The sequence below is a fragment of the Corylus avellana genome, chromosome 3 (genome assembly GCF_965113065.1).
Source record: "Corylus avellana chromosome 3, dhCorAvel1.hap1.2, whole genome shotgun sequence".
In the NCBI taxonomy this organism is placed as follows: domain Eukaryota; kingdom Viridiplantae; phylum Streptophyta; class Magnoliopsida; order Fagales; family Betulaceae; genus Corylus; species Corylus avellana.
The window spans coordinates 14,731,380-14,757,056 of record NC_142492.1 but is presented as its reverse complement, the minus strand read 5'-3'; the positions used below and the strand labels follow the sequence as shown (position 1 = coordinate 14,757,056).

The 25,677-nt window shown below is 34.2% G+C and overlaps 4 protein-coding genes and 1 pseudogene across 5 annotated transcripts; 3 read left to right on the top strand and 2 right to left on the bottom strand.

Moving 5' to 3' along the window:
- The first annotated feature begins 472 nt into the window (after positions 1–472).
- On the top strand, positions 473–3,605 carry LOC132175519 (putative polygalacturonase). Its single transcript, XM_059587489.2, has 5 exons — positions 473–895; positions 1,094–1,214; positions 2,140–2,314; positions 2,436–2,506; positions 2,751–3,605. The coding sequence occupies exons 1-5, from the start codon at positions 560–562 to the stop codon at positions 3,368–3,370; spliced, it is 1,323 nt and encodes a 440-aa protein (XP_059443472.1). The 5' UTR covers positions 473–559; the 3' UTR covers positions 3,371–3,605.
- Positions 3,606–5,474: 1,869 nt separating this feature from the next.
- LOC132190412 (serine/threonine-protein kinase STY46-like) lies at positions 5,475–11,250 on the bottom strand. 2 transcript variants are annotated; one of them, XM_088514819.1, is made up of 8 exons: positions 10,813–11,250; positions 10,496–10,610; positions 9,991–10,088; positions 9,049–9,103; positions 7,673–7,783; positions 6,918–7,082; positions 6,064–6,159; positions 5,475–5,809 (listed from the first exon to the last, which is right to left on the bottom strand). In XM_088514819.1, the coding sequence occupies exons 1-6, from the start codon at positions 10,998–11,000 to the stop codon at positions 7,056–7,058; spliced, it is 594 nt and encodes a 197-aa protein (XP_088370945.1). In that variant the 5' UTR covers positions 11,001–11,250; the 3' UTR covers positions 5,475–5,809; positions 6,064–6,159; positions 6,918–7,055. The 2 variants fall into 2 exon arrangements, with proteins under 2 accessions (XP_088370945.1, XP_088370946.1); XM_088514820.1 differs by having other exon boundaries at positions 6,114–6,159.
- Positions 11,251–13,676: 2,426 nt separating this feature from the next.
- On the bottom strand, positions 13,677–15,833 carry LOC148586840 (uncharacterized). Its single transcript, XM_088514361.1, has 4 exons — positions 15,775–15,833; positions 15,265–15,521; positions 14,192–14,273; positions 13,677–13,976 (listed from the first exon to the last, which is right to left on the bottom strand). The coding sequence occupies exons 1-4, from the start codon at positions 15,831–15,833 to the stop codon at positions 13,889–13,891; spliced, it is 486 nt and encodes a 161-aa protein (XP_088370487.1). The 3' UTR covers positions 13,677–13,888.
- A 3,132-nt stretch (positions 15,834–18,965) lies between these two features.
- On the top strand, positions 18,966–19,067 carry LOC148586839 (small nucleolar RNA SNORD90; annotated as a pseudogene).
- Positions 19,068–21,365: 2,298 nt separating this feature from the next.
- On the top strand, positions 21,366–24,517 carry LOC148586838 (putative polygalacturonase). Its single transcript, XM_088514829.1, has 5 exons — positions 21,366–21,809; positions 22,008–22,128; positions 23,052–23,226; positions 23,348–23,418; positions 23,663–24,517. Exons 1-5 carry the CDS (start codon positions 21,474–21,476, stop codon positions 24,280–24,282), a joined length of 1,323 nt encoding a protein of 440 aa, XP_088370955.1. The 5' UTR covers positions 21,366–21,473; the 3' UTR covers positions 24,283–24,517.
- Positions 24,518–25,677: the final 1,160 nt, after the last annotated feature.

Below are 25,677 nucleotides of genomic sequence, written 5' to 3'. Positions count from 1 at the left end.
TAAAACTAAGGGAATGCTTCAAGGATTCTTTATATTTACAAGAGCAAGGTAGCATTTTCTTTCTTTGTGTTTTTTTTTTTTTTTTGGTAAAAATTTATTTAGAAAATTGTATGAATTGAAAAAGTAAACATTCAAAGAGAAAATAAAATAAAATGGATGGATCCGGCTTCATTGTCGAAACGAAATAGTTGGACACAGCTTCAATGATTAAAGGAAATTCTTTTGCATGAAGGAATTGGAAATAGTGACTGATTGAGAGTGAATATAGGGGAAAAAGAACAAAATTACTTGAAAATTTTATGAATTGCTATTTCGGGTTAAACTCATCTAGACGAAATCTTCACTCTTCCCCTATAATCACTCTCAATCAGTTGCTATTTCCAATTCTTTCTTTAAAACGTAACTTTTTGTTTGTTATCTCTCAATTAATCTTATCCAAATTGTCCTCTAAGGTACTTTTTATTCCCTTTCTCTTTGGCTCTACCCAACATTCCTTTAGGAAAACATAGAAAATTCATACCTCCACTAAACGCCCTTAGAAAAACTTAAATTTACAGAAATGCTTCGATTTGCGGTCTCGGTTTTCATCTGCTTCTCAACCATTGCATCCATTCTGAACTCTGTGGCGCTCTCGGAACCGATAACATGCTCGGGGATAGTACCGATGAAGAACCGGAACGACAAGGTCTCGATTAAGGACTTCGGGGGTGTCGGTGACGGAAAGACGTTAAATACGAAGGCATTTCAAAAAGCGATTGATCAGATTCGCAAAACGAAGAAGACAGGTGGCACAGTGCTTTATATACCTCCTGGGGTTTACTTGTCGGAGACCTTCAATCTCACTAGCCACATGACCCTCTACTTGGCTAAAGGTGCTGTTATCAAAGCCACTCAGGTATACTCATAATCTCATTAATTATCTTACTCCTAAACTTGATTAAATATGGCTTTAATTATGATAATAAATGTCTAAATTTATTATCTTTTATATAAAATATGAAAGAGAAGAGTGGAAAGAGAGAGAAAGAAACTTATTTATCTATTTATTTAAACCATAGATATGCTGATCTTTCTACCACGCTTGATGCTTCAGGATTCTGAGAATTGGCCTTTAACTGCTCCTTTGCCATCGTATGGAAGGGGGAGGGAGCTCCCTGGAGGAAGGTATCAGAGTTTTATTCATGCAGATGGGGTTGAAGACGTGATAATCACCGGTGGGTATCAACAAGAATTTGCTTTAGACCACTAGCAACAAATGCCATATATGTCATTTCCTTTCCTATATTTAGTAAAAATTTCAAAATAACCACAAAAACTTACTTATATCAGATTTCCTATATTTAACCAACTGTCAATAGTTGGTATAGTGTTTCTTAATGTGTAGAGAACCAAAAGTGGTTCCTTATGCACTATTTTAATATAAACATTTCTCTTTCCTCTGTCATTTCTTATTTTTTTGTCTTAAATTGGGAATTATGTTAGGATTTTGTGAAAAAAGTTAGGGTAGGTAGAGAACTTGTATTCTGTAAATAAATAATAGGGGAAATTTCACTTTGGCTCCATGAACTTTCATTCAATTTTACAAACTCCCTGAACTTCCAAATCTCTTATTTTGGACCCCTGAACTTTCAATTACTCTCAATGTGGACCCCTCCGTCAAATTTTAAACGTTACGTGACGTTTATACCCCTGACTTTTGCATAAAATTTCAACTTTCAAAACGTTTTTTTATTTAAAAAAAAAAAAAAAAATCAATGACATTTTGGACTTTTTTAGTATTTTTAACGGCTAAAATTAATAGAATAGTTCTAATTGAGAGTAATTGAAAGTTCGGAGGTCCAAAATGAGAGATTTGGAAGTTCAGGAGTTTATAAAATCGGGTAGAAGTTGAGACGGGCAAAGTGAAGTTTTCCTTAAATAATATTTTAATGGTATAGGTAAAGGTAATGGAAGCTATTATGAAATATATTTTCATAAGAAAGCAAAAAGTAGTTTTATGCCCTAAACTTAAGAAAAATCAAAAGAAATCTGCTGCTAGTACTTTAATAATAAATCTCTTATGTTTCCTTGAGCATTAATATTCTCTAATCTTCATCTTCTGTTTTTTGTTTTTGATTTCTCAATTTCTTATTTTCATAGGAGATAATGGGACATTTGAAGGCCAAGGAGCTAAGTGGTGGGACATGTATAAGCAGAAAACTCTTAAATTTACAAGGCCGAGTCTCATTGAATTCATGAACTCCAAAGACATTCTCATTTCCAATCTGGTTTTCCAGAATTCTCCATTTTGGAACATTCACCCTGTCTATAGCAGGTAAAACTATTAATTCAACTCTATTTTGCAAAGCTTTACCATAAATATCTAAGAGAAATTGACAAAATGTGGATGAAGCTGAAGCAGTAATATCATCTCATACATCTTTCTTTTTCTGCAGCAATGTTGTTGTCCGCAACGTTACAATATTGGCTCCATATGACTCTCCCAACACTGATGGCGTTGACGCAGGTAATCCTATATTTACTGTTTGGGTGTACATTTAAATGGTTTACAAGTGCGTTTAACACTCAAAAAAATTTGTTTGAAGAAAAAAAAATTACCGATTTGATAAAAATAATTGAAAACGTTTATAAGAGTCCAAAAAGCTTAAAAATAGTCAAAACGCACTTTTGACAAAAACTTAAAAATGAAGTTTTTGCAGATTTACGGAAGGAAAAATCGATGTTGAATATTTTTACAATTTATGATGCAGATTCAAGCTCTCATGTGTGCATAGAGGACTCGTTCATGTCAACTGGAGATGATCTAGTGGCTGTGAAGAGCGGGTGGGACCAATATGGCATTGCTTTTGGCCGTCCAAGTTCCGACATCACAATCCGACGGATAACAGGAACGACCCAGTTCGCCGGAATTGCAATCGGAAGTGAAACCTCCGGTGGGATTGAGAATGTGTACGCAGAACAGTTAAACCTTTACAACATTGGACTTGCCGTGCATGTGAAGTCAAACGTTGGCAGGGGAGCGTTCATAAGAAACATAACAATAACTGATGTGTTTATAGACGGTACAGTAATGGCGATACAGTATGGAGGCAACTCCGGTGGGCACCCAGATGACAACTACGACCGAAAGGCTCTCCCGGTTGTGAAGGGCATAACTGTCAAGAATGTTGTGGGTGTGAAGGTTGAGCAAGCGGGTGATCTAGTAGGGTTGGAGGGCGCCCCATACGCAGGGCTTTGCTTCTCTAACATCAGTCTCTATAGTTCAAAGCAAAACGGACCAACAAGTACCCCTTGGACGTGCTCCAATGTAACCGGAGGTTCTCATCTGGTCAAGCCAGGGCTATGTGGAGCGCTGACCAGCAGCTGTTGAGAATTTAATGATTCATCTTGTACGTAATAACATTTACAATAAGGAGTAGTTTGTACTCCATAGATGAAGCAATTGATGATATTGGAATAAGTTTCACTCATCGCAGAAGATTCTCTTTTCCTAGTTTAGTAGCTTCTGTAATTTAGTGAAGGTATGGATGTAAACGAACCGAATTTAAACGAGCTTTTTTTGTTTGGGCTCGGCTCGTTTAAATTTTACTCGAGCCGAACTTAAAGACGAGCCAAAAAAATCGAGTCCGAGCTCGAGCTCATAATAAGTCGAGCTGAGCTAGCTCGGGAGCTCTTATATTTAATTTATTTTTTTATTATAAATTTAAACATCAAGTATTCTTAAACGGCTCAAGAAGCCAGCTTTCATATGAGCATTTACTTAGCCTGGTTAACCGAGTATGGAGCCTAAGTCAAGACAGCAAGACACTTTGTTTCGAAGAGAGAGAAAATACATCATTTTATAAAGGATGCTATTACGGGAAAAAATAAAAAATAAAAAATAAAAAAATCATCAATTTTTAATATTAATATGAGCAACTATGTGAATAACTACCAATTCGAGCCTTATATGAGCTGCTCACAAGCTTAACCGAATCGAGCCGAATTTGCTTCGTTTAATATTCGAGCCAATATTTATGTTCTCGAAACGCCTCATTTAATAATAAAGTCAAGCACGAGCCGAACTTATACAAACCGATCCCGAGCTCGCTCTCGAACGGCTTGCTCGTTTAACACCCCCAAGTGAAGGGCTTAGACTCTTCCAAAGTAGACCTTAATTTTTGCTAAAAATACTTGAGGAGGTCTGTTTTAGAGTTTCTGAATTAGGTGTTACTTATTTTTTCGAATTAGAGTTTCTTTTTTATTCTTGTTTTTGTTTTTGAATCACAAGCATAGTTTCTTGGTGAAGAAATTCATAATGAAATAATAAATTGCACAATAATAAAATAAGACACAAGATTTTTACGTAGTTCGGTCTATAACCTACAAAGTCCTAAGGGCTACATTAATTATGCTTTTATTCAATGAATAATTTTACAATACAAATGGTCCATCCTCATAGAGATGGGAGACCCCTATTTATAGAGATGAGAGATAATACAAAATGATATAATTGATAAAATCAAATCAAATATATTTAATTCTGATTTGATTTTATCGATTTCAATCAATGCTAATATATTTCCATAATATCACAATATACTCTAACACTTGGCGCAAAAGCCTAAACAATCATGGGTTAAAAAAAAGAAAAAAAGCATATCTCTTTGTTCTAGCTGTAACATTAGATCTGCTCAATGAAGAATTAGAAGAAGAAGAAGAAGAGAATGATGGTGATGCAGACGAAAATGAAGAAGCAGAGGAGGCTGTAGCTAAAGAACCAAGATAGATCAACAGGAGACAGGCCGTGAGATAAGGAGCTTGAATAAGCTCCATGAATTTTGGTTGATGTGGGGTGACAAGTCAGCATGAAATATGGAGATCTTTACAAGATGCTTTTGCTGATTTTTCATGCTTGATATGAGGGTACTACAAGAAATTTGCTCATTAGCGGCGACCCAAAGTCGCCGCTAATGAGCAAAACGTCGCCGCTATTGATCAATAGCGGCGACCCTTGGCCGCTATTCAGTGGCTGGTATTAATCCGCCACTGATGATCAATAGCGGCAACATCTGGGGTCGCCACTATTAATGGGTCAATAGCGGCGACTAAAAGTCGCCGCTATTGACTTTTTTTTGTTGCCGCAAAAAAGCTTGAAATGGGCCGAGTGTCGCCGCTGATGATGGTCAAGAGCGGCGACAAAAATGTCGCCGCTATTGATAGTCAATAGTGGCGACCTTCTAGGTCGCTGCTATTGATGGACAGTAGCGGCGACATCTAGGTCGCCGCTATTGATAATCGTAAGAATAAAAAAAATCATTAGCGGCGCCGCTAATGATATTTAAAAAATAAAAATAAAAAACAGTAGCGGCGACATCTAGGTCGCCGCTATTGATAATCGTAAGAATAAAAAAAATCATTAGCGGCGACCTCAAGGTCGCCGCTAATGATATTTAAAAAATAAAAATAAAAAAATAAAAATAAAAAACCTGCTTATAATAGATGTTATTATATAACAGTTATGAGAATTACATCAAGCCTATTTATAGTCAAATCGCTCGAGATAACTAAAGTTATGATTCCACAGCAGCTGAACAACTAGAAGTCATGAGCAATAAGAAATATAGCTCCTAACTTTCAAATACACAAACTGATCATTCCAAAAATTGACCCAAAAAGCATACACCCAACCTCCAAGCCTCCAGGGAAGCAAAATGAAAGATCTTTGTATTTAAAAGGCAGCTGCTTTTCTGGAGGGTAACCTCAAACGAAGCACCCCAACCTGGGCTACCTGTCTCTTCATTATTAGCCATCCTAAAAAATATCCCTCCTGCACACAATAATACAAGTCTGAGATACACAAAGTTATTACAAAATCACTAGCTAAATTATAATACATATTCCGGCAGAAACACAAAGCTTGACACTCAAGACCTCACAATAGATTTTTAGTACCCTCAAGTCCTCTATTTTAACCCTAAAATTGTGCTTATAAAGATCTCCAAAAAACCTTAACATTATGTCCAAATCAGCATAAATTGTTGCTCGAAATCCAAAAATTCCAACAATCATATTGGGTATTACCTCTCCAAGAAATTAAGAAAACCAATCTCCTAAAATCAGTTTACAACAACCTTTGAAATCTTCCTGTGAGCTCCTGTTTGGCCAGAAATCTAAAGCCTGAGAAGTGAGAAAGGGAAACTTGTTTTATTAGAATCAAATGATCACCACATAGACAATAGGCCTATTCATGTATACAGCAAATTATCTCACCCCATACAAAGACATAAAACAGAGTACTTGTACCAAAAGAAGGAAAAATTCTGTTATCGCTAGAATAGGGTTTCAAAAACACACAAAAAAATGAAATAAGTTATGAACTATTCTAGTATTAAATGGAACTAACTTCCATTTTCTCACTGATTGCAGAGTGTTCTTCTAGTTAAAGAAATGTAAATCATGTTGGCCTTAAACTGATTAATTGCAATGCTTTTGTATTGCTTCATCATGTCATCATAGCACACATTGAGCATATAAATTACCTTGCACTCATTGTTAAACAAGTATTTAACTCAATCCTTCAGCACCATGAGATGACCAGACATGTTTGCCAAATTCTTCAAGTACCAAAATTTTCATAATCACAAACAACAGGGTATATTATGAAAGCTGGGTTGGTAATGCCAGGAATTCTATTGCCTAGCATTAACCATAGATTCTTATGCTTGCTACAAGGATCAAAACGAGAAAGCAAAGAAATGGATTCAAAAGCCCATCTATAATAGTATTCTCTGATCACCATAATCATATAGTTAATGTGTGTTTTAACAATAAACGACATATATTTTATTCCTAGACAAAAATTAATGCTAAAACATAATGACCACAAATGCTAGAAGCCATATATTCAAGACAAGACAAGAAAAGGCAGTTATTACCAGAAATTTCCACCTCCCTGTCGTTCTTGCAAAAGACAAGACCTGATCAAGGTGTCAATTGGTGATCCCCTAAGAGCATTTCCAAGCTCTTTACATGTCCAGAGGATTAATCCCCTTGGGTAAATATTAGTAACTGCTCTAACATCTCCTACACTTGTACACACCCTGCAATCAGATCCAGAATATATCAGAATACCAAACCCAGGGATTCAAACATGAATTGGAAAGAAAGGAAATTAGAAGAAAAAAAAAAAAAACTGCATGCAAAGGTAAAGAAAACCCAACTTCAAATTTTATATTTTCTAGTTTTTTTTTAAAAAAATTGTTTTAGATCCAGAAAGTTGGCGCATATTAATTTAAGAACAGAGATCGCGGACGCTATTCAAACTCCAACTTGAAACAGGTCCCAAATTCGAGTCATTTTCTCACAATTTCACGGCCAACAAACACAACCATTTAACATACATATATACAGCCCCTAAATGCGAGACGAATTTAAATTCCAAGCCCTAGAAATTAACGATCATGGATTCAAAATCTACGGGAACAGAAATCAGATACAATCAAATTCATACACCAAACAAGACGAAATCCCCACAAAATTTTTTATCATTGAATCCATGAATTTTTTTTAAAAAAAGGGATTTTGAAGGAATCAGAGACGAAAAAACAAATACCTGCCTTTCCTAGGACTAGTAATTAATTGATGAAAAAATATATTACAATCAAGAAAATGAGAACAAATAAAGAAATACCTCAAGTGCCCAGCCATCAACAACAAAAAAAAACAAAGAGTAGCCATCTGTAGTGGAAAAAGCATGCGCTTCTTGAATGTTCAAGCCAACGTCATACAGTAAGGAACTCAACTGAAATTGCATCATCACAAATTAAAATAGTAACTGAAAAGAAAGAAAAAATATCAATATGGATAGTATTGATATAGATAGAATATCTAACTAGTAAATTACTTTTGGAAGTTCCACATATAAGTATCAAATCAACTATTCTATCCACCATCAGATCTTGCAGAAGCCTGATCTGTTGCAATCTGTCTTAAGGCATATGAATTACAGAGAACTTGCTTTGGTGGTGACAAAGATACGTATGAAACAAGGGTAAGGGTACAAAGAAGTAGATGTTTCTGTTACTTGTGAACAATGGATCGAAACATATGGAGTGAAATCCACCATAATATGTATTTAGTGGACATTGAAAATTCAAAAATTTGTAAATAAAATCAGGACTAGGCAACATATATAAACAGAAATTCAATAAAACTAGGAAAGAACAAGATAGTAAATCTTATTGGAAAATAAATCCTTAGGACTGTGGGCAGGAGACTAAAAAGAAAACGGAGGATTATGTAACTAGAACATGATGGATGAAGGAGAGAAATGCTTCTTTAGAGTTTCAATTGACTGATAACTACCAATATACCAAAAACTACTATGAAATGTCAAAACACCAACCAAGCTTCTGCCACACAACATCGAGCCATAACAAAAATGTCCATAAATAAGCATGGTGAAAGAAGGGCCTCAGGAAGGACGAGCAAAGAAGAAACAATAGAGCCAAAGATAGAGCACTAAAGTTTGAGAGAACAAATTGAGCATAAGATATCAAATCATTTCTAAATAGCAGCAAGCATTCTAGATGCCCCCCACTAAAGGTTGAAGTTTGGGGAGATGAAAGCTTGGCTGCCAAACGGTTCTAGGAGTCATCAGCAAATGATTCAAATCAGGTCCAGTAAGGGGTATGGATCTAATGTTACATTACTGAAGCGGATTGTAGAATTCCAGCCTTCAAAACAATAATGCCCATTAGCAGCATCAAACATAAATCTCTCTTGTGCAATATATTTATCACCTTGTTCAAAAATTTTAATCTCGAGTAGATGCCTCATAAACGTCAAGAATATTGACACGCCACATATTATGCAGCACACATCTAAGAAATAATGCTAAAATAAGAATTAGAGCTATCCTGGATATGTTTCTGATGCTGAAAACAGTGGACATTGGAAGTCATACAACACAGATGGTTCCAAGAAATGGTTCAAGACAAATAAAGTTCAACATGCTCCCTATGTGAGAGAGAGAGAGAGAGAGAGAGAGAGAGAGAGGTCAGCAACCTGACTGAAAAGTTTGGGCTTGTCATTTGTTGAAATTGTAATTTCATGCATTGCCCTGCAAATTTTGGAAACTATTACAGCGTTAATTAACTAAACCTATAAAAGCTTCGAGCAATCTATGAAAATTTTTTGTTTATGGTAAAAATATTTTGAAGATCTCATCATCCACAAAGAAAGCAAGCAACATTAAGTTGAATATAGATGAGAGAAAAATCATAAGAAATACACACAAACAAAATAGAATGTATAAATAATAGGATACATATTGCAATGTCTAAGAAAGGTCCAAGGATATATAACTGTTCAAAGCAAAGTCACAAACCAGTATGAGTTAAATGTGTAGTTTTCCCCAACCAGGAGAGAATATCTGATGAAGCCACGGATCTCAACTTCTTCTGGTAGGAGAAAACTTACGTAATAGAAAAACTTATTCTTCCTCAAACTTTACCGTCGGGATCCTGAATATTTCAATGGTATGAATGGAAATTTTCCCAACTCTTCTCATTCACTTTTACAGAAGAGACTTCATACCTATTGCATCAAACCAGAAATTATTCTTTTTCTTGAACTATCTAGTATAATAAAACTTATAAAATCCTGCCAAACCTAATGCGCCCATGTCAGTATTGCAACTCGATCGTATCTATAAAGTATCCACATCAGTTGCATACCAAATTTTCAACACTAATTTGAAAGACAAAATATATGAACAGTACAATAATTGACCACAAAATATCATGTTAAGGGCAATTAGAGAAAAATCTCATAATCAGGAGAAAACCATTTAAAATTCTTTACCGGGAACAAAGACGAATATCAGTCATGCCATTTTGTGTATCTTCAACATGTAATCACTTGCTTGTATCCGGTGGCTCCAACACACAAGTTATTAAATAATTGATAATCCCATTAAAGAAATAGAAGGAGGCCATTTAACCATACCACTTTTCGCTGGAATGATCAGAACATTGAGCATCCACTTTTATTTGAGAGTTCGAATGAAAAGAATAACTACAATTTCCACCAGTAGAAAAATGAACCTGCATATGTTTAAGATGCATTTGGCCAATCACAAGTTATTTCAACAACAAAAATAAATAAAAAAGTTAAAGAAAAATGAAATTATAATAAAATTGCGTCTAGTTTTTTGCATGGTCAATATGTCAATCACCTCAAGAGACCTATAGAAAACCAACCATTTCCAAAAATGTGCCCAATTCTAAATCATCCTGGTAGTCAAACTTCATAGTATAAATGGAAATAATGAATTTATATAAATCATCCAAAAAAAAAAAAAGAATTATATAACAGAGTATTAAATCAACACTTATTAATCCAGAAGCTTAAACTTATAGTAAATGGTGAGGAAAATAAAGAGGAAAATTCAGAAGAAAAATGCATAGAGCCAAGAATTCTTGATCCAAGCACAGTTTCTCGTATAAATTACCTCCACCACACGGACTTCAATTGCATGTCTGGTGGCAGGATCGCGTGCCATATGCAATAATCTTTTGTGCATAAGAACATCTTGTGCCCTCTCGGCATTCACATCCAATGCATACCTATTATTAGCAAATTAGATCAATAAACAGCAGCTCTGATTGTAAGTACTCCACAACATCAACACCTTTGATATGGAGGTCCATTCTTGAAAGCCACAATTAAGTACTCACACATAAATAAATAAATAAATCACCAGTTGTGAATTTTGATAATTCAACTAATGATCAAACAAAAGATAGTAAAGTCACGGTTTGGGGGAACCTAGCAGGGAGGCGATGAAAATGCACCCAAAGCTCATCCTCAAAATCAGGAAGACTGGTCTCTGCGAAGCTCAAGTCTCTGAGACGATGAAGAACTTGATTGTACACTTCGACCTTCTGCCTCTGCTTCCGACTAAGAGTCGGCGCGAAATCCACGGCTTTGCTACTGCAGGTCTCTGTATCTTCCATGATCACCGCCGAAACGACGAGCCGTTCGAAACTTTTAACAGGAACGCTCCAAATGGTACCGCTCAAAGGCACGGTTCCAACGCGAGGCGGAGACTACCGCGCGAGGAGAACGAAACGACGGAGTAAGAGAGAGGGTGAGCTAGGGAGAGCAGCGGGAGAGAGATCGAGAGTGAGAGTGATGAGGGAGCTGAGTGCTTTTGAGGGAGGGGAAAATTTTAGGGATTTTCGTGTTTTCGAGCGTTTGGGGAAAATTTTTGCTTCGAAAATTTCAGAAACCGCGCCACTTGTTGGCGCAAATATTTTCTATTAAGCCTCAATCAGCGGCGACATTGCTTAGTCGCCGCTATTTAGGGTAATTTTATTTTTATTTTTTTTTAAAATTATACTTACAATTTTTTTAAAATAATTTTAAGTTTAAATGTAGGGTAAATTTGAAATTCTATAACAATTTTAAGGGTATAAAAGACATTTTCAAGAAAAAAATACTATTCACACAATATTTTTTTCTATAAATGATTAATAGCTTAATTGAATGTTTATAGTTCAAATGATCTAATTCACTAGGATCGATCAATATAAAAGACATTTTCAATAAAAAAAAAATACCATTCACACGATATATATATTTTTTTTTATAAATAATTAATAGATTAATTGAATGTTTACAGTTCAAATGAACTAATTCACTAGGATCGATCAGATGTTTGATCGATCATTTGATTCTATCACGATCAATCGAACTAATTCATTAGGATCGATTAGATGTTTGATCGAACATTTGATTCTATCACGATCAATCGAACAAATTCAGTAGGATCGATCGAATGTTTGATTGAACATTTGATCCTATCACGATCAATTGAACTAATTCATTAGGATTGATCGGATGTTTGATCGATCATTTAATCATATCACGATCAATCGAACTAATTCACTAGGATCGATCAGATATTCGATCGAACATTTGATCGTATCACGATCAATCGAACTAATTCATTAGGATCAATTAAATGTTTGATCGATCATTTGATCCTATCACGATCAATCAAATTAATTCAGTAGGATCGATCGGATGTTCGATCAATCATTTGATCCTATCTCGATCAATCGAACTAATTCACCAAGATCGATCGGATGTTTGATCTATCATGATTAATCAAACTAATTTATTAGGATCGATCGGATGTTTGATCCTATCACGATCAATCGAACTAATTCATTATGATTGATCTCAATCGAACTAATTCAATAGGATCGATCAAATATTTGATTGATCATTTGATCCTATGACAATCAATCAAATTAATTCAGTAGGATCGATGTTTGATCGATCATTTAATCATATCACGATCAATCGAACTAATTCATTATAATTGATCGGATATTCGATCAAACCTTCAATTTCAATTGTTTAAAGTTTAATCGATCATTTGATCCTATCATGATCGATCGAACAAATGCAGTAGGACCTAACGGATGTGTGAACGAACCTATCACGAACAACTCATTATGATCAATTGAACTAATTCATTATGATCAATTGAACTAATTCATTATGATCGATCGGAGGATTCGATCAGATGTTTGATCCTATCACGATCAATCGAACTAATTCATTAGGATCAATCGGATGTTTGATCAATCATTTGTTCTTATCACGATCAATCGAACTAATTCACCAGGATCGATTGGATGCTTGATCAAACATTTGACCCCATCACGATCAATCGAACTAATTCATAGGATCGATGTTTGATCGATCATTTGATCATATCACGATCAATTGAACTAATTCACCTGGATCGATCGAATGTTTGATCAATCATTTGATTCTATCCCGATCAATCGAATTAATTCACCAAGATCGGTCGATTGTTCGATCAAACGTTTAAATAAGAATAAGAAATAGAAAACTTCAATAATAATTAATAGGATAATTTGTTTTCTTTAAAAGAAAAAAATAAATATTGATTTTTTATATAAAATAAGAATAGAAAATAGAAAAATAGAAAAAATTCACCAATAATTAATATAAAAGAAATAATGACATATTATCGGAGGATTCGGGGTGAATTTTTGGTAAATAATTTTTAGGGCTGTAAACGAGCGGAGCTTGGGCGAGCTTTGGCTGTCCAAGCTCGGCTCGTCTATTTTGGAGTCAGGCTCGAGCTCGAGCTCGAGCTCGAGTCGAGCTTGACTTTGCTGCTCGAGCTCGGCTCGACAGAGTATGCACCCTGCTCGAGCTCGAGCTCGAGATCGACTGTTTTGCTCGATCTCGAGCTCGACTTTGTTTTTTTGTTATTTTTTTGGGTAATTTAAATGTATTAAATTACAAAAATCATCCAGAATATTTTGCACCTTAAAATACTAAAAAATACTAAACAAACATATCAGATTAATGTCAATCTTACAATTAAAACTAACAAAATCAACTAAAATGCTAAAGAACATTAAACAAATACAACATATTAATCCCAACATTACAATCATCCATACAAAATCAACTAAAATGTTAAAAAACATTAAGCAAACATAACATATTAATCTCCACCTTACAATTCCATACACAATCAACTAACATAATCAACTAAAATGCTAAAGAATATTAAACAAACATTACATATTAATCTCCACCTTACAATTCCATACACAATCAACTAACATAATCAACTAAAATGCTAAAGAACATTAAACAAACATTACAGATTAATCCCAACATTACAGTCATCCATACAGAATCAACTAAAAGTCTAAAATGCTAAAAGACATTAAACAAACATTACAAATTAATCCCAACATTACAGTTATCCATACAGAATCAACTAAAATGTTTAAGAACATAAAACAAACATAACATATTAAACTCCACCTCACAATTCCATACACAATCAACTAAAATGCAACATTGTACAATAACAATTATTTTCCATCTGGCAGATCAATCTCCACCATCTCATCATCATCCGTATCCTCCACCTAATATAACAAATGCAAAGTAATTAGTTCAAATACAACATTGTCTATAAGCATGTGAAGTGAAGAAAAGTTTTGCTATCGACACTGAAGTCCTATGGCATTGTCTCTGTTAATTATTTACCATACACACAACTAGTATTTTGATGATCAGGTCAAATGACTCATTTAGATGGCCCTGAAAAAATACAACTGCAAAAAGAACATGAGCTACTTACAGTAAGAAGTGTGAAGGGGGTAATCTTCCGTTCCACCGATAAACACAGCAAAGAAATGTCTCACCAGCAAGATTACTGTAAACTGCAAATTAAATCAACAATTAATTAGCCTAACTTTAAATGTGTCGGCAGGTTGTTCAAACTTCAAAGCATAGAAAAGCTAAAGAGTAATTAAGAGTAGCCTTTTAATTTAATTAAGAGTAGCCTTTTAAACTAAAGAGTAATTAAGAGTAGCCTTTTAAACTTAAAATGTGTCAGCAAGATTAGTTATATAATTAAGAGTAGCTTTTAATTTAATTTTTATTTTTTTATAAGGTAAGTAGAGTAGCTTTTAAACACAATCAGACAAAATTCATGCAAAACATACAAAGTCCTCCGCAAGCCCACAAGGGTCAAGTTATATTAAGGATAGTATCCTATTTTTATTTATTTCAGCAAGGAGAATAAAAGCAGAGCAATAAGTTTTTATACCCTTTCTGCAGTTTTCTCTATTTTTTCCCCCCTTAGCATATTCCTCCAATTTCTCTCTACTTCTGACACAAACTTGAAAAATACAGTGAGAACTTGTATGCAACTACTAAAGTGAACCAAATACAATCTCAAATCTCAATATTCAGAGACTAATTTTGTGCAATGTGATGTGATGTAAGCAGCAAAAAGGAGCTAAACAAACCAAACAATTTACGTGCACCAAAACCTGCAATGGAAGCTTCTATGAAAAATTTCAAAGAGTAATATACAGATGAGAAGCATTAAAGTTTTTAGATAAACTCAACAAAAAGCTCAAATCTCAAACACAATCAGACCAATCTAAATAGCATACTACTTTTTCCCTTCCAGAAGGTCGACAAGGTCAACTAAGCTATTTCTTAGAAAATGGGTCAATCACCCAAGTTCTCCCATCAACCAAAACAATGAATAAAACCAACAAGAACTAAAATACAAAACCCCCCCAAAAAAAAAATCACAGTAATTACCACCCGTGTAGCGAAACCCCAAACCACCGACCACCCAAGAAGAAATGGAAAAAGAAATAACCCAAAGAGAAAAGAAAAACCCATAAATCTCCTCACCTCCTCCGCCTCCGATCCGCGGCGTACTGCGAGTCTGCGAGAGTGAAACGACCTCCGAGAGCGGCGTGGATAGCGGGGTTGGCAGCGGCAAGTTCCTGGAAACCGGGCACGATCCGTTCAGCTTCAGCCAGGCGTCAAGGTGTGTGGTTGCTGCGGTGATGGTGGTGGTTGTTGTTGAGGGCACTGGGTAGTGGTAGGAGCGGCAACAGAGATAGGCGGCGAGGAGGATGGTGGAGACAGTGAGAAGAGAGGCGAGACTCGAGAGAAGAGAACGGAGAGAATAAAGATCAGATTTAGGTTAAATTTGGGTTCTCTGATTTGCAGCCGTTAGATTTGGAAAAATAATTAAATTTTAAATATTAACGGTTTGATTTGTTTTACCAAAAATGCATCCCATGTGGCTGTTTCTACTATGATCTGCTGTGCTTGTTTAATATGATCCATTGATCATATAAACGTTTTCAACATTTAATATTACTCGTCAGATTAGATCAAACAAGGCAAGCTTACAGTGTCTCTGTTACACCATATACATTTTTCTTAGTAAATGCTTGATAGTTGTCATCCATTAATATCATCCAACGGCTATTAGATCATCAAAACATTTTGGACGGCTACGATTACACTAATATAATTATATTCCATATATCAAATTCAAAATTCAAAATTTGGGAATTATGAATAAAAATTGTGTTATGTAGTATTATTTAGGGAAGTTTGTTATTTTAATTTCAATAATTACAATTTTAAAAATTGTGTTTTTTTAATCGCGTATTTTTTCTTCTTATTATTGTAGATTAATTATTTTTTAAATCACAATGTAAAACGCTTTATGTCACACACTTACACACACTAATCACTATTATCATATTACATATAGTATTATTTAGTTAATATGTTAAAATGATAATGCTTAACACGGGTCAATTATATAATGTCAATATTAATATATATTATATTTTATATGTAAACATTTATATACTTTTTATGGGTATATGGTTGTATCATTATCTAATTTATATGGGTAATGGTTATGGGTCAATGTTAATTGTTATAACTTATAAGAACTTATATTATATGTTCTTAAGTACTTCTTATTATCACGATTCATGATATATGATTTAAATTCAAATTGTTAAGTTTTTATTTACCGTAAATTGTGATTATAATGTATAAATTATAAGAAACATATTAGTTACTTAATTATTAATCTTTTTTTTTTTTTTTTGAAATAAATACATTCCAATTTCATTGATAATAATCATGAGTATAATGCTCTTACAGTCGTACATCGCAGGACCACAAAGCCCTAAAAATGCAAATTATAGCCGAAGCTATAAGGATACAACATCACCTAAAACCTTCGCTAATCTATGACTAATTTTCAGTTAATTTTAGTCCACTCGAAGGTTTGGACTAAAATTCACATCCACGACCTAAAAGATCTGGATCAAAGTTCAGTTCACATCCAAGCAGGCAGATCAAGTGGCCAAGCCTAATTACAAAAAACAGAAGCAAGAAAACCGAAATACTCAAACTCTAAGTAATAAATTCATATGATCTAATGGTCGTACACTCATATTTAAATTTTATGATCATATTATCTCACAATTAATATTAATATTATCTTAGATCTAAGATCATGTGATACATCATATATGTTTTATAAGAATAAAGTATATAATTATAATGTATTGATTAAATAACACAATAACTTATGCAGATATACCATATGATTATATAATGATTAATGATTATGTGATATATACGATTCCAATTTCCAAAGTATAAACTATCTAATTATAATATTTGTATTAAATGACACAATAACTTGTGCGGTTGTACACTTGTACTATATAATTATATCATATGATAAAATGATTTATATATATATATATATATATATATGTGTGTGTGTGTGTGTGTGTGTGTGTGTGTGTGTGTGTGTTTTTATATTAATATATACATATATTATATATATAATATATACACACACATTATATATATAAATAACAAAAAAAAAAAAAAACAAAGGTATATAATATATTTGTTATTATTGAGTAAATGAGTAATATTGATTATATATTGTTATTTATTACTTAATAAAAAATATACGAGCCGAGCTTAATAAGCGATGCGAGCCGAGCTCACGAGCTGTTTACGAGTTAACCGAGTCGAGCCGAGCTTGTTTCGTTTAATATTCGAGCTAGGATTTGTGTTCATGAAGTGCTTCACTTAATATTCGAGTCGAGCACGAGCCGAGCTTATGTGAGCCGAGCTCGAGCTTGCTCGCGAGACGCTTCGCTCACTTAACAGCCCTAATTATATATGTAGGATCAATAGCATCACCCCAATATTTATAATTTTTTATTTTTTTTTATTTTTATTTATTTTATTTATTTATTTTTTTTTTTTTTCAGGTGTAAATAGCGGCGACTATTGGGTCGCCGCTATTGAGGGGTCATTAGCGGCCACTAAAAACGTCGCCGCTAATGACCCATTAATAGCGGCAACTTTTGGGTCGCCGCTAATTAATTTAAATTACTCTTTCCCGTGTCAATAGCGGCCACCCAATAGTCGCCGCTATTGAGGGGTCATTAGCGGCAACTTTTCTAGTCGCCGCTAATGACCCATTAATAGGGCAACTTTTGGGTCGCCGCTAATTAATTTAAATTACTTTTTCCCGTGTCAATAGCGGCCACCCAATAGTCCCCGCTATTGAGGGGTCATTAGCGGCAACTTTTCTAGTCGCCGCTAATGACCCATTAATAGCGGCAACTTTTGGGTCGTCGCTAATTAATTTAAATTACTTTTTCCCGTGTCAATAGTGGCCACCCAATAGTCGCCGCTATTGAGGGGTCATTAGCGGCAACTTTTCTAGTCGCCGCTACTGATCAATTAATAGCGGCGACTTTTGGGTCGCCGCTAATTAATCTTAATAACTTTTCCCGTGTCAATAGCGGCGACCCAAAAGTCGCCGCTATTAATTTTAATTACTTTTTTCCCCGGTCAATGGCGGCGACCCAAAAGTCGCCGCTATTGAGGGGTCATTAGCGGCAACATTTGTAGTCGCCGCTAATGACCCCTCAATAGCGGCGACTCTATTATCGCCGCTAATTATTTTTAAAATTTTTTTTAAAATTTTTTCTTATGTCAATAGCGGCGACTGTAGAGTTGCCGCTAATGATAACTTATTAGCGGCGACTCTATATTATTAGCGGCGACAGGGGTCGCCGCTATTGTTGTTTAATAGCGGCGACACCGTAGAGTCGCCGCTAATGATGCTTAATAGCGGCGACTTATAGTCGCCGCTATTGTTGTTGCTGCTAAATAATTTTTTTTTGGTTTTAAGCGTCCACTATTAGCGGCGACCTAAAAGTCGCCGCTATTAATGGGTCATTAGCGGCGACTAAAAAAAGTCGCCGGTAATGATCCCTCAATAGCGGCGACTTTGGGGTCGCCGCTATTGATTTGGTCGCTAAAGACCATATTGCTTGTAGTAATTCCTTGATAAATTTGATCATTCTAGGAAGATCGTTTGAATCTAACTTCAAATTGTTCGAGGGTCACAAGTACTAATGATAATAAACTATAATTTATACTAATGACAATAAAAATTAATTTTTTATGCCAATTAACATTAATTGTTTGTTAATGCATATTTGTTTATATCAAAATTATTGTTAATTTTTTTTTTATTAAAAAAAGTTTTTGACGTGTGGAATTGACACGTCAAAAGTTTTTGACGTGTGAAATTTACACGTCAAAAGTTTTTGACGTGTCAATTCCACACGTCAAAAAACTTTTGACGTGTAAAAAAAGACACGTCAACAAAATTTTTTTTGACGTGCTTGCTTAGACACGTCAAAAGTTTTTGACGTGGCAAACATAAGTTACTGTTTGCCACGTCAAAAAACACACATTTTTTTGTAGTGAGTGTTTAAGATAAAATAAATAATAAGGAGATGTTTTTTTTTTATTACTAGAAAGATGCTTTATTTATTAAAATGTATGAAGGCTTAATGAAAAGGTTACAATCATTGTCTCATTTTATATTTATTAGGCGTGAACATGATTTTATTTATTTTAATTAAAATAAAGTTAATATATATATATATATATATATATATTATTATTATTATTATTATTATTGTTATTTGTTTTAATGAGGAAATCGGTAATTTTTGTCTTGAAAAATAAACATGTATTTATTTTGAAAATAATTTGGAAATTTATTTTAGCCAGCTGAGTGCATCTCCAAACATGAAACTTTCTACAATATTCTAACTAATAAGACTCAAAATGTTGTTCAATAAATTATTTTCAGAACCTTTAAAACTAAGGCCTCGTTTGGTTCGCGGATTGTCTAGTCCATTGGAAAAGGATTAGCTACCACTGGGATTAGCTATCACTGGGAATAGATTAGCTAATTCTATTCTTTTGTTTGGTTGTAACGCTGGAATAGACTACCTAATCCTATTCCTTCGTTTGGTACAGTGCAATATGTTGGTGAATGGAATTGTATTGTGATCTTATTTCCTAAAATATCCTTATAATATAAATACAATTTATATTATTAAGGATTTTCATTCTTTTTTTTTTTTTTTTTTTAAACATAAACAATTTTACTATAATTTTTTTTTTTTTTTTTAGTTATGTCATGTATATATAATTTTATATATATATACACACTTGAACAGGTATAAATAACCTGTGTTCAAGTGTGATTTTTAATTTAGTTATATATATATATATATATATATATATATATATATATATAACTAAATTAAAAATCACACTGAAAAAGTATAGAGAAAGAGAGATGGAGAAACAGAATAAAAAATAAAAATAAACCCTAAACAGAATCAAAGAGAAACGATACAGAGAATCAAAAGAAATAAAAAAACAGAAGAAAAATAAAAAAAACTCAAAAACGTTTTAGGTACATATATATACACACACACATGCTTGAACAGGTATGAATAACCTGTGTTCAAGCGTGTGTGTGTATATATATATACGCTTGAACACAGGTTGTACGCTTGAACATAGGTTATATCTATATATATATATAATTGAATTAAAAATCAAACTGAGAAAATATAGAGAAAGAGAGATGGAGAAACAGAATAAAAATAAATAAAAATTATTATTTTTTATTTATTTTTTTTTTTAAAAAAAAAGCCTAAACAGAATCAAAGAGAAACGATACAGAGAATCAAAAGAAAAAAAAAAAAAAAACAGAGAAACGTTACAGAGAAAAAAAAAATCCAAGAAAAAGAGAGAGAATGAAATAACCAAGAAACAAAGAAGAGAAATCGAAGAGAAGAGAAGGGGAGAGAGATCGCTTGCGCAGAGAAGAGAGATCGTTGCTCTTTGAGAGATGGAGATCGTTTTGCAGAGTCTCCTTGAGAGATGTGGGTGCTAGAAGGGTGGGGTTTTTGTGGGCAATTTACACGATAATTTTAATCCCACAGGAAAGGATTAGTTAAGCCACTCGTTTTTTAGTGGCTTAGCTAACCCCATGTATATAGGATTAGTAATCCCATGGGAATAGCTATTCTCAGGAATAGAGTGTTACCAAACAAAGGACTAGCTATACCTAGTGTTAGCTAGTCCAATCCAAAGGTCTAATCCGCGAACCAAACGGGGCCTAAGGGAATGCTTCAACGATTCTTTATATTTACAAGAGCAAGGTAGCATTTTCTTTCTTTGTGTTTTTTTTTTTTTTTTTTGGTAAAAATTTATTTAGAAAATTGTATGAATTGAAAAAGTAAACATTCAAAGAGAAAATAAAATAAAATGGATGGATCCGGCTTCATTGTCGAAACGAAATAGTTGGACACAGCTTCAATGATTAAAGGAAATTCTTTTGCATGAAGGAATTGGAAATAGTGACTGATTGAGAGTGAATATAGGGGAAAAAGAACAAAATTACTTGAAAATTTTATGAATTGCTATTTCGGGTTAAACTCATCTAGACGAAATCTTCACTCTTCCCCTATAATCACTCTCAATCAGTCGCTATTTCCAATTCTTTCTTTAAAACGTAACTTTTTGTTTGTTATCTCTCAATTAATCTTATCCAAATTGTCCTCTAAGGTACTTTTTATTCCCTTTCTCTTTGGCTCTACCCAACATTCCTTTAGAAAAACATAGAAAATTCATACCTCCACTAAACGCCCTTAGAAAAACTTAAATTTACAGAAATGCTTCGATTTGCGGTCTCGGTTTTCATCTGCTTCTCAACCATTGCATCCATTCTGAACTCTGTGGCGCTCTCGAAACCGATAACATGCTCGGGGATAGTACCGATGAAGAACCGGAACGACAAGGTCTCGATTAAGGACTTCGGGGGTGTCGGTGACGGAAAGACGTTAAATACGAAGGCATTTCAAAAAGCGATTGATCAGATTCGCAAAACGAAGAAGACAGGTGGCACAGTGCTTTATATACCTCCTGGGGTTTACTTGTCGGAGACCTTCAATCTCACTAGCCACATGACCCTCTACTTGGCTAAAGGTGCTGTTATCAAAGCCACTCAGGTATACTCATAATCTCATTAATTATCTTACTCCTAAACTTGATTAAATATGGCTTTAATTATGATAATAAATGTCTAAATTTATTATCTTTTATATAAAATATGAAAGAGAAGAGTGGAAAGAGAGAGAAAGAAACTTATTTATCTATTTATTTAAACCATAGATATGCTGATCTTTCTACCACGCTTGATGCTTCAGGATTCTGAGAATTGGCCTTTAACTGCTCCTTTGCCATCGTATGGAAGGGGGAGGGAGCTCCCTGGAGGAAGGTATCAGAGTTTTATTCATGCAGATGGGGTTGAAGACGTGATAATCACCGGTGGGTATCAACAAGAATTTGCTTTAGACCACTAGCAACAAATGCCATATATGTCATTTCCTTTCCTATATTTAGTAAAAATTTCAAAATAACCACAAAAACTTACTTATATTAGATTTCCTATATTTAACCAACTGTCAATAGTTGGTATAGTGTTTCTTAATGTGTAGAGAACCAAAAGTGGTTCCTTATGCACTATTTTAATATAAACATTTCTCTTTCCTCTGTCATTTCTTATTTTTTTTGTCTTAAATTGGGAATTATGTTAGGATTTTGTGAAAAAAGTTAGGGTAGGTAGAGAACTTGTATTCTGTAAATAAATAATAGGGGAAACTTCACTTTGGCTCCATGAACTTTCATTCAATTTTACAAACTTCCTGAACTTCCAAATCTCTTATTTTGGACCCCTGAACTTTCAATTACTCTCAATGTGGACCCCTCCGTCAAATTTTAAACGTTACGTGACGTTTATACCCTTGACTTTTGCATAAAATTTCAACTTTCAAAACGTTTTTTTATTTAAAAAAAAAAAAAATCAATGACATTTTGGACTTTTTTAGTATTTTTAACGGCTAAAATTAATAGAATAGTTCTAATTGAGAGTAATTGAAAGTTCGGAGGTCCAAAATGAGAGATTTGGAAGTTCAGGAGTTTATAAAATCGGGTAGAAGTTGAGACGGGCAAAGTGAAGTTTTCCTTAAATAATATTTTAATGGTATAGGTAAAGGTAATGGAAGCTATTATGAAATATATTTTCATAAGAAAGCAAAAAGTAGTTTTATGCCCTAAACTTAAGAAAAATCAAAGGAAATCTGCTGCTAGTACTTTAATAATAAATCTCTTATGTTTCCTTGAGCATTAATATTCTCTAATCTTCATCTTCTGTTTTTTGTTTTTGATTTCTCAATTTCTTATTTTCATAGGAGATAATGGGACATTTGAAGGCCAAGGAGCTAAGTGGTGGGACATGTATAAGCAGAAAACTCTTAAATTTACAAGGCCGAGTCTCATTGAATTCATGAACTCCAAAGACATTCTCATTTCCAATCTGGTTTTCCAGAATTCTCCATTTTGGAACATTCACCCTGTCTATAGCAGGTAAAACTATTAATTCAACTCTATTTTGCAAAGCTTTACCATAAATATCTAAGAGAAATTGACAAAATGTGGGTGAAGCTGAAGCAGTAATATCATCTCATACATCTTTCTTTTTCTGCAGCAATGTTGTTGTCCGCAACGTTACAATATTGGCTCCATATGACTCTCCCAACACTGATGGCGTTGACGCAGGTAATCCTATATTTACTGTTTGGGTGTACATTTAAATGGTTTACAAGTGCGTTTAACACTCAAAAAAATTTGTTTGAAGAAAAAAAAATTACCGATTTGGTAAAAATAATTGAAAACGTTTATAAGAGTCCAAAAAGCTTAAAAATAGTCAAAACGCACTTTTGACAAAAACTTAAAAATGAAGTTTTTGCAGATTTACGGAAGGAAAAATCGATGTTGAATATTTTTACAATTTATGATGCAGATTCAAGCTCTCATGTGTGCATAGAGGACTCGTTCATGTCAACTGGAGATGATCTAGTGGCTGTGAAGAGCGGGTGGGACCAATATGGCATTGCTTTTGGCCGTCCAAGTTCCGACATCACAATCCGACGGATAACAGGAACGACCCAGTTCGCCGGAATTGCAATCGGAAGTGAAACCTCCGGTGGGATTGAGAATGTGTACGCAGAACAGTTAAACCTTTACAACATTGGACTTGCCGTGCATGTGAAGTCAAACGTTGGCAGGGGAGCGTTCATAAGAAACATAACAATAACTGATGTGTTTATAGACGGTACAGTAATGGCGATACAGTATGGAGGCAACTCCGGTGGGCACCCAGATGACAACTACGACCGAAAGGCTCTCCCGGTTGTGAAGGGCATAACTGTCAAGAATGTTGTGGGTGTGAAGGTTGAGCAAGCGGGTGATCTAGTAGGGTTGGAGGGCGCCCCATACGCAGGGCTTTGCTTCTCTAACATCAGTCTCTATAGTTCAAAGCAAAACGGACCAACAAGTACCCCTTGGACGTGCTCCAATGTAACCGGAGGTTCTCATCTGGTCAAGCCAGGGCTATGTGGAGCGCTGACCAGCAGCTGTTGAGAATTTAATGATTCATCTTGTACGTAATAACATTTACAATAAGGAGTAGTTTGTACTCCATAGATGAAGCAATTGATGATATTGGAATAAGTTTCACTCATCGCAGAAGATTCTCTTTTCCTAGTTTAGTAGCTTCTGTAATTTAGTGAAGGTATGGATGTAAACGAACCGAATTTAAACGAGCTTTTTTTGTTTGGGCTCGGCTCGTTTAAATTTTACTCGAGCCGAACTTAAAGACGAGCCAAAAAAATCGAGTCCGAGCTCGAGCTCATAATAAGTCGAGCTGAGCTAGCTCGGGAGCTCTTATATTTAATTTATTTTTTTATTATAAATTTAAACATCAAATATTCTTAAACGGCTCAAGAAGCCAGCTTTCATATGAGCATTTACTTAGCTTGGTTAACCGAGTATGGAGCCTAAGTCAAGACAGCAAGACACTTTGTTTCGAAGAGAGAGAAAATACATCATTTTATAAAGGATGCTATTACGGGAAAAAATAAAAAATAAAAAATAAAAAAATCATCAATTTTTAATATTAATATGAGCAACTATGTGAATAACTACCAATTCGAGCCTTATATGAGCTGCTCACGAGCTTAACCGAATCGAGCCGAATTTGCTTCGTTTAATATTCGAGCCAATATTTATGTTCTCGAAACGCCTCATTTAATAATAAAGTCAAGCACGAGCCGAACTTATACAAACCGATCCCGAGCTCGCTCTCGAACGGCTTGCTCGTTTAACACCCCCAAGTGAAGGGCTTAGACTCTTCCAAAGTAGACCTTAATTTTTGCTAAAAATACTTGAGGAGGTCTGTTTTAGAGTTTCTGAATTAGGTGTTACTTATTTTTTCGAATTAGAGTTTCTTTTTTATTCTTGTTTTTGTTTTTGAATCACAAGCATAGTTTCTTGGTGAAGAAATTCATAATGAAATAATAAATTGCACAATAATAAAATAAGACACAAGATTTTTACGTAGTTCGGTCTATAACCTACAAAGTCCTAAGGGCTACATTAATTATGCTTTTATTCAATGAATAATTTTACAATACAAATGGTCCATACTCATAGAGATGGGAGACCCCTATTTATAGAGATGAGAGATAATACAAAATGATATAATTGATAAAATCAAATCAAATATATTTAATTCTGATTTGATTTTATCGATTTCAATCAATGCTAATATATTTCCATAATATCACAATATACTCTAACACTTGGCGCAAAAGCCTAAACAATCATGGGTTAAAAAAAAGAAAAAAAGCATATCTCTTTGTTCTAGCTGTAACATTAGATCTGCTCAATGAAGAATTAGAAGAAGAAGAAGAAGAGAATGATGGTGATGCAGACGAAAATGAAGAAGCAGAGGAGGCTGTAGCTAAAGAACCAAGA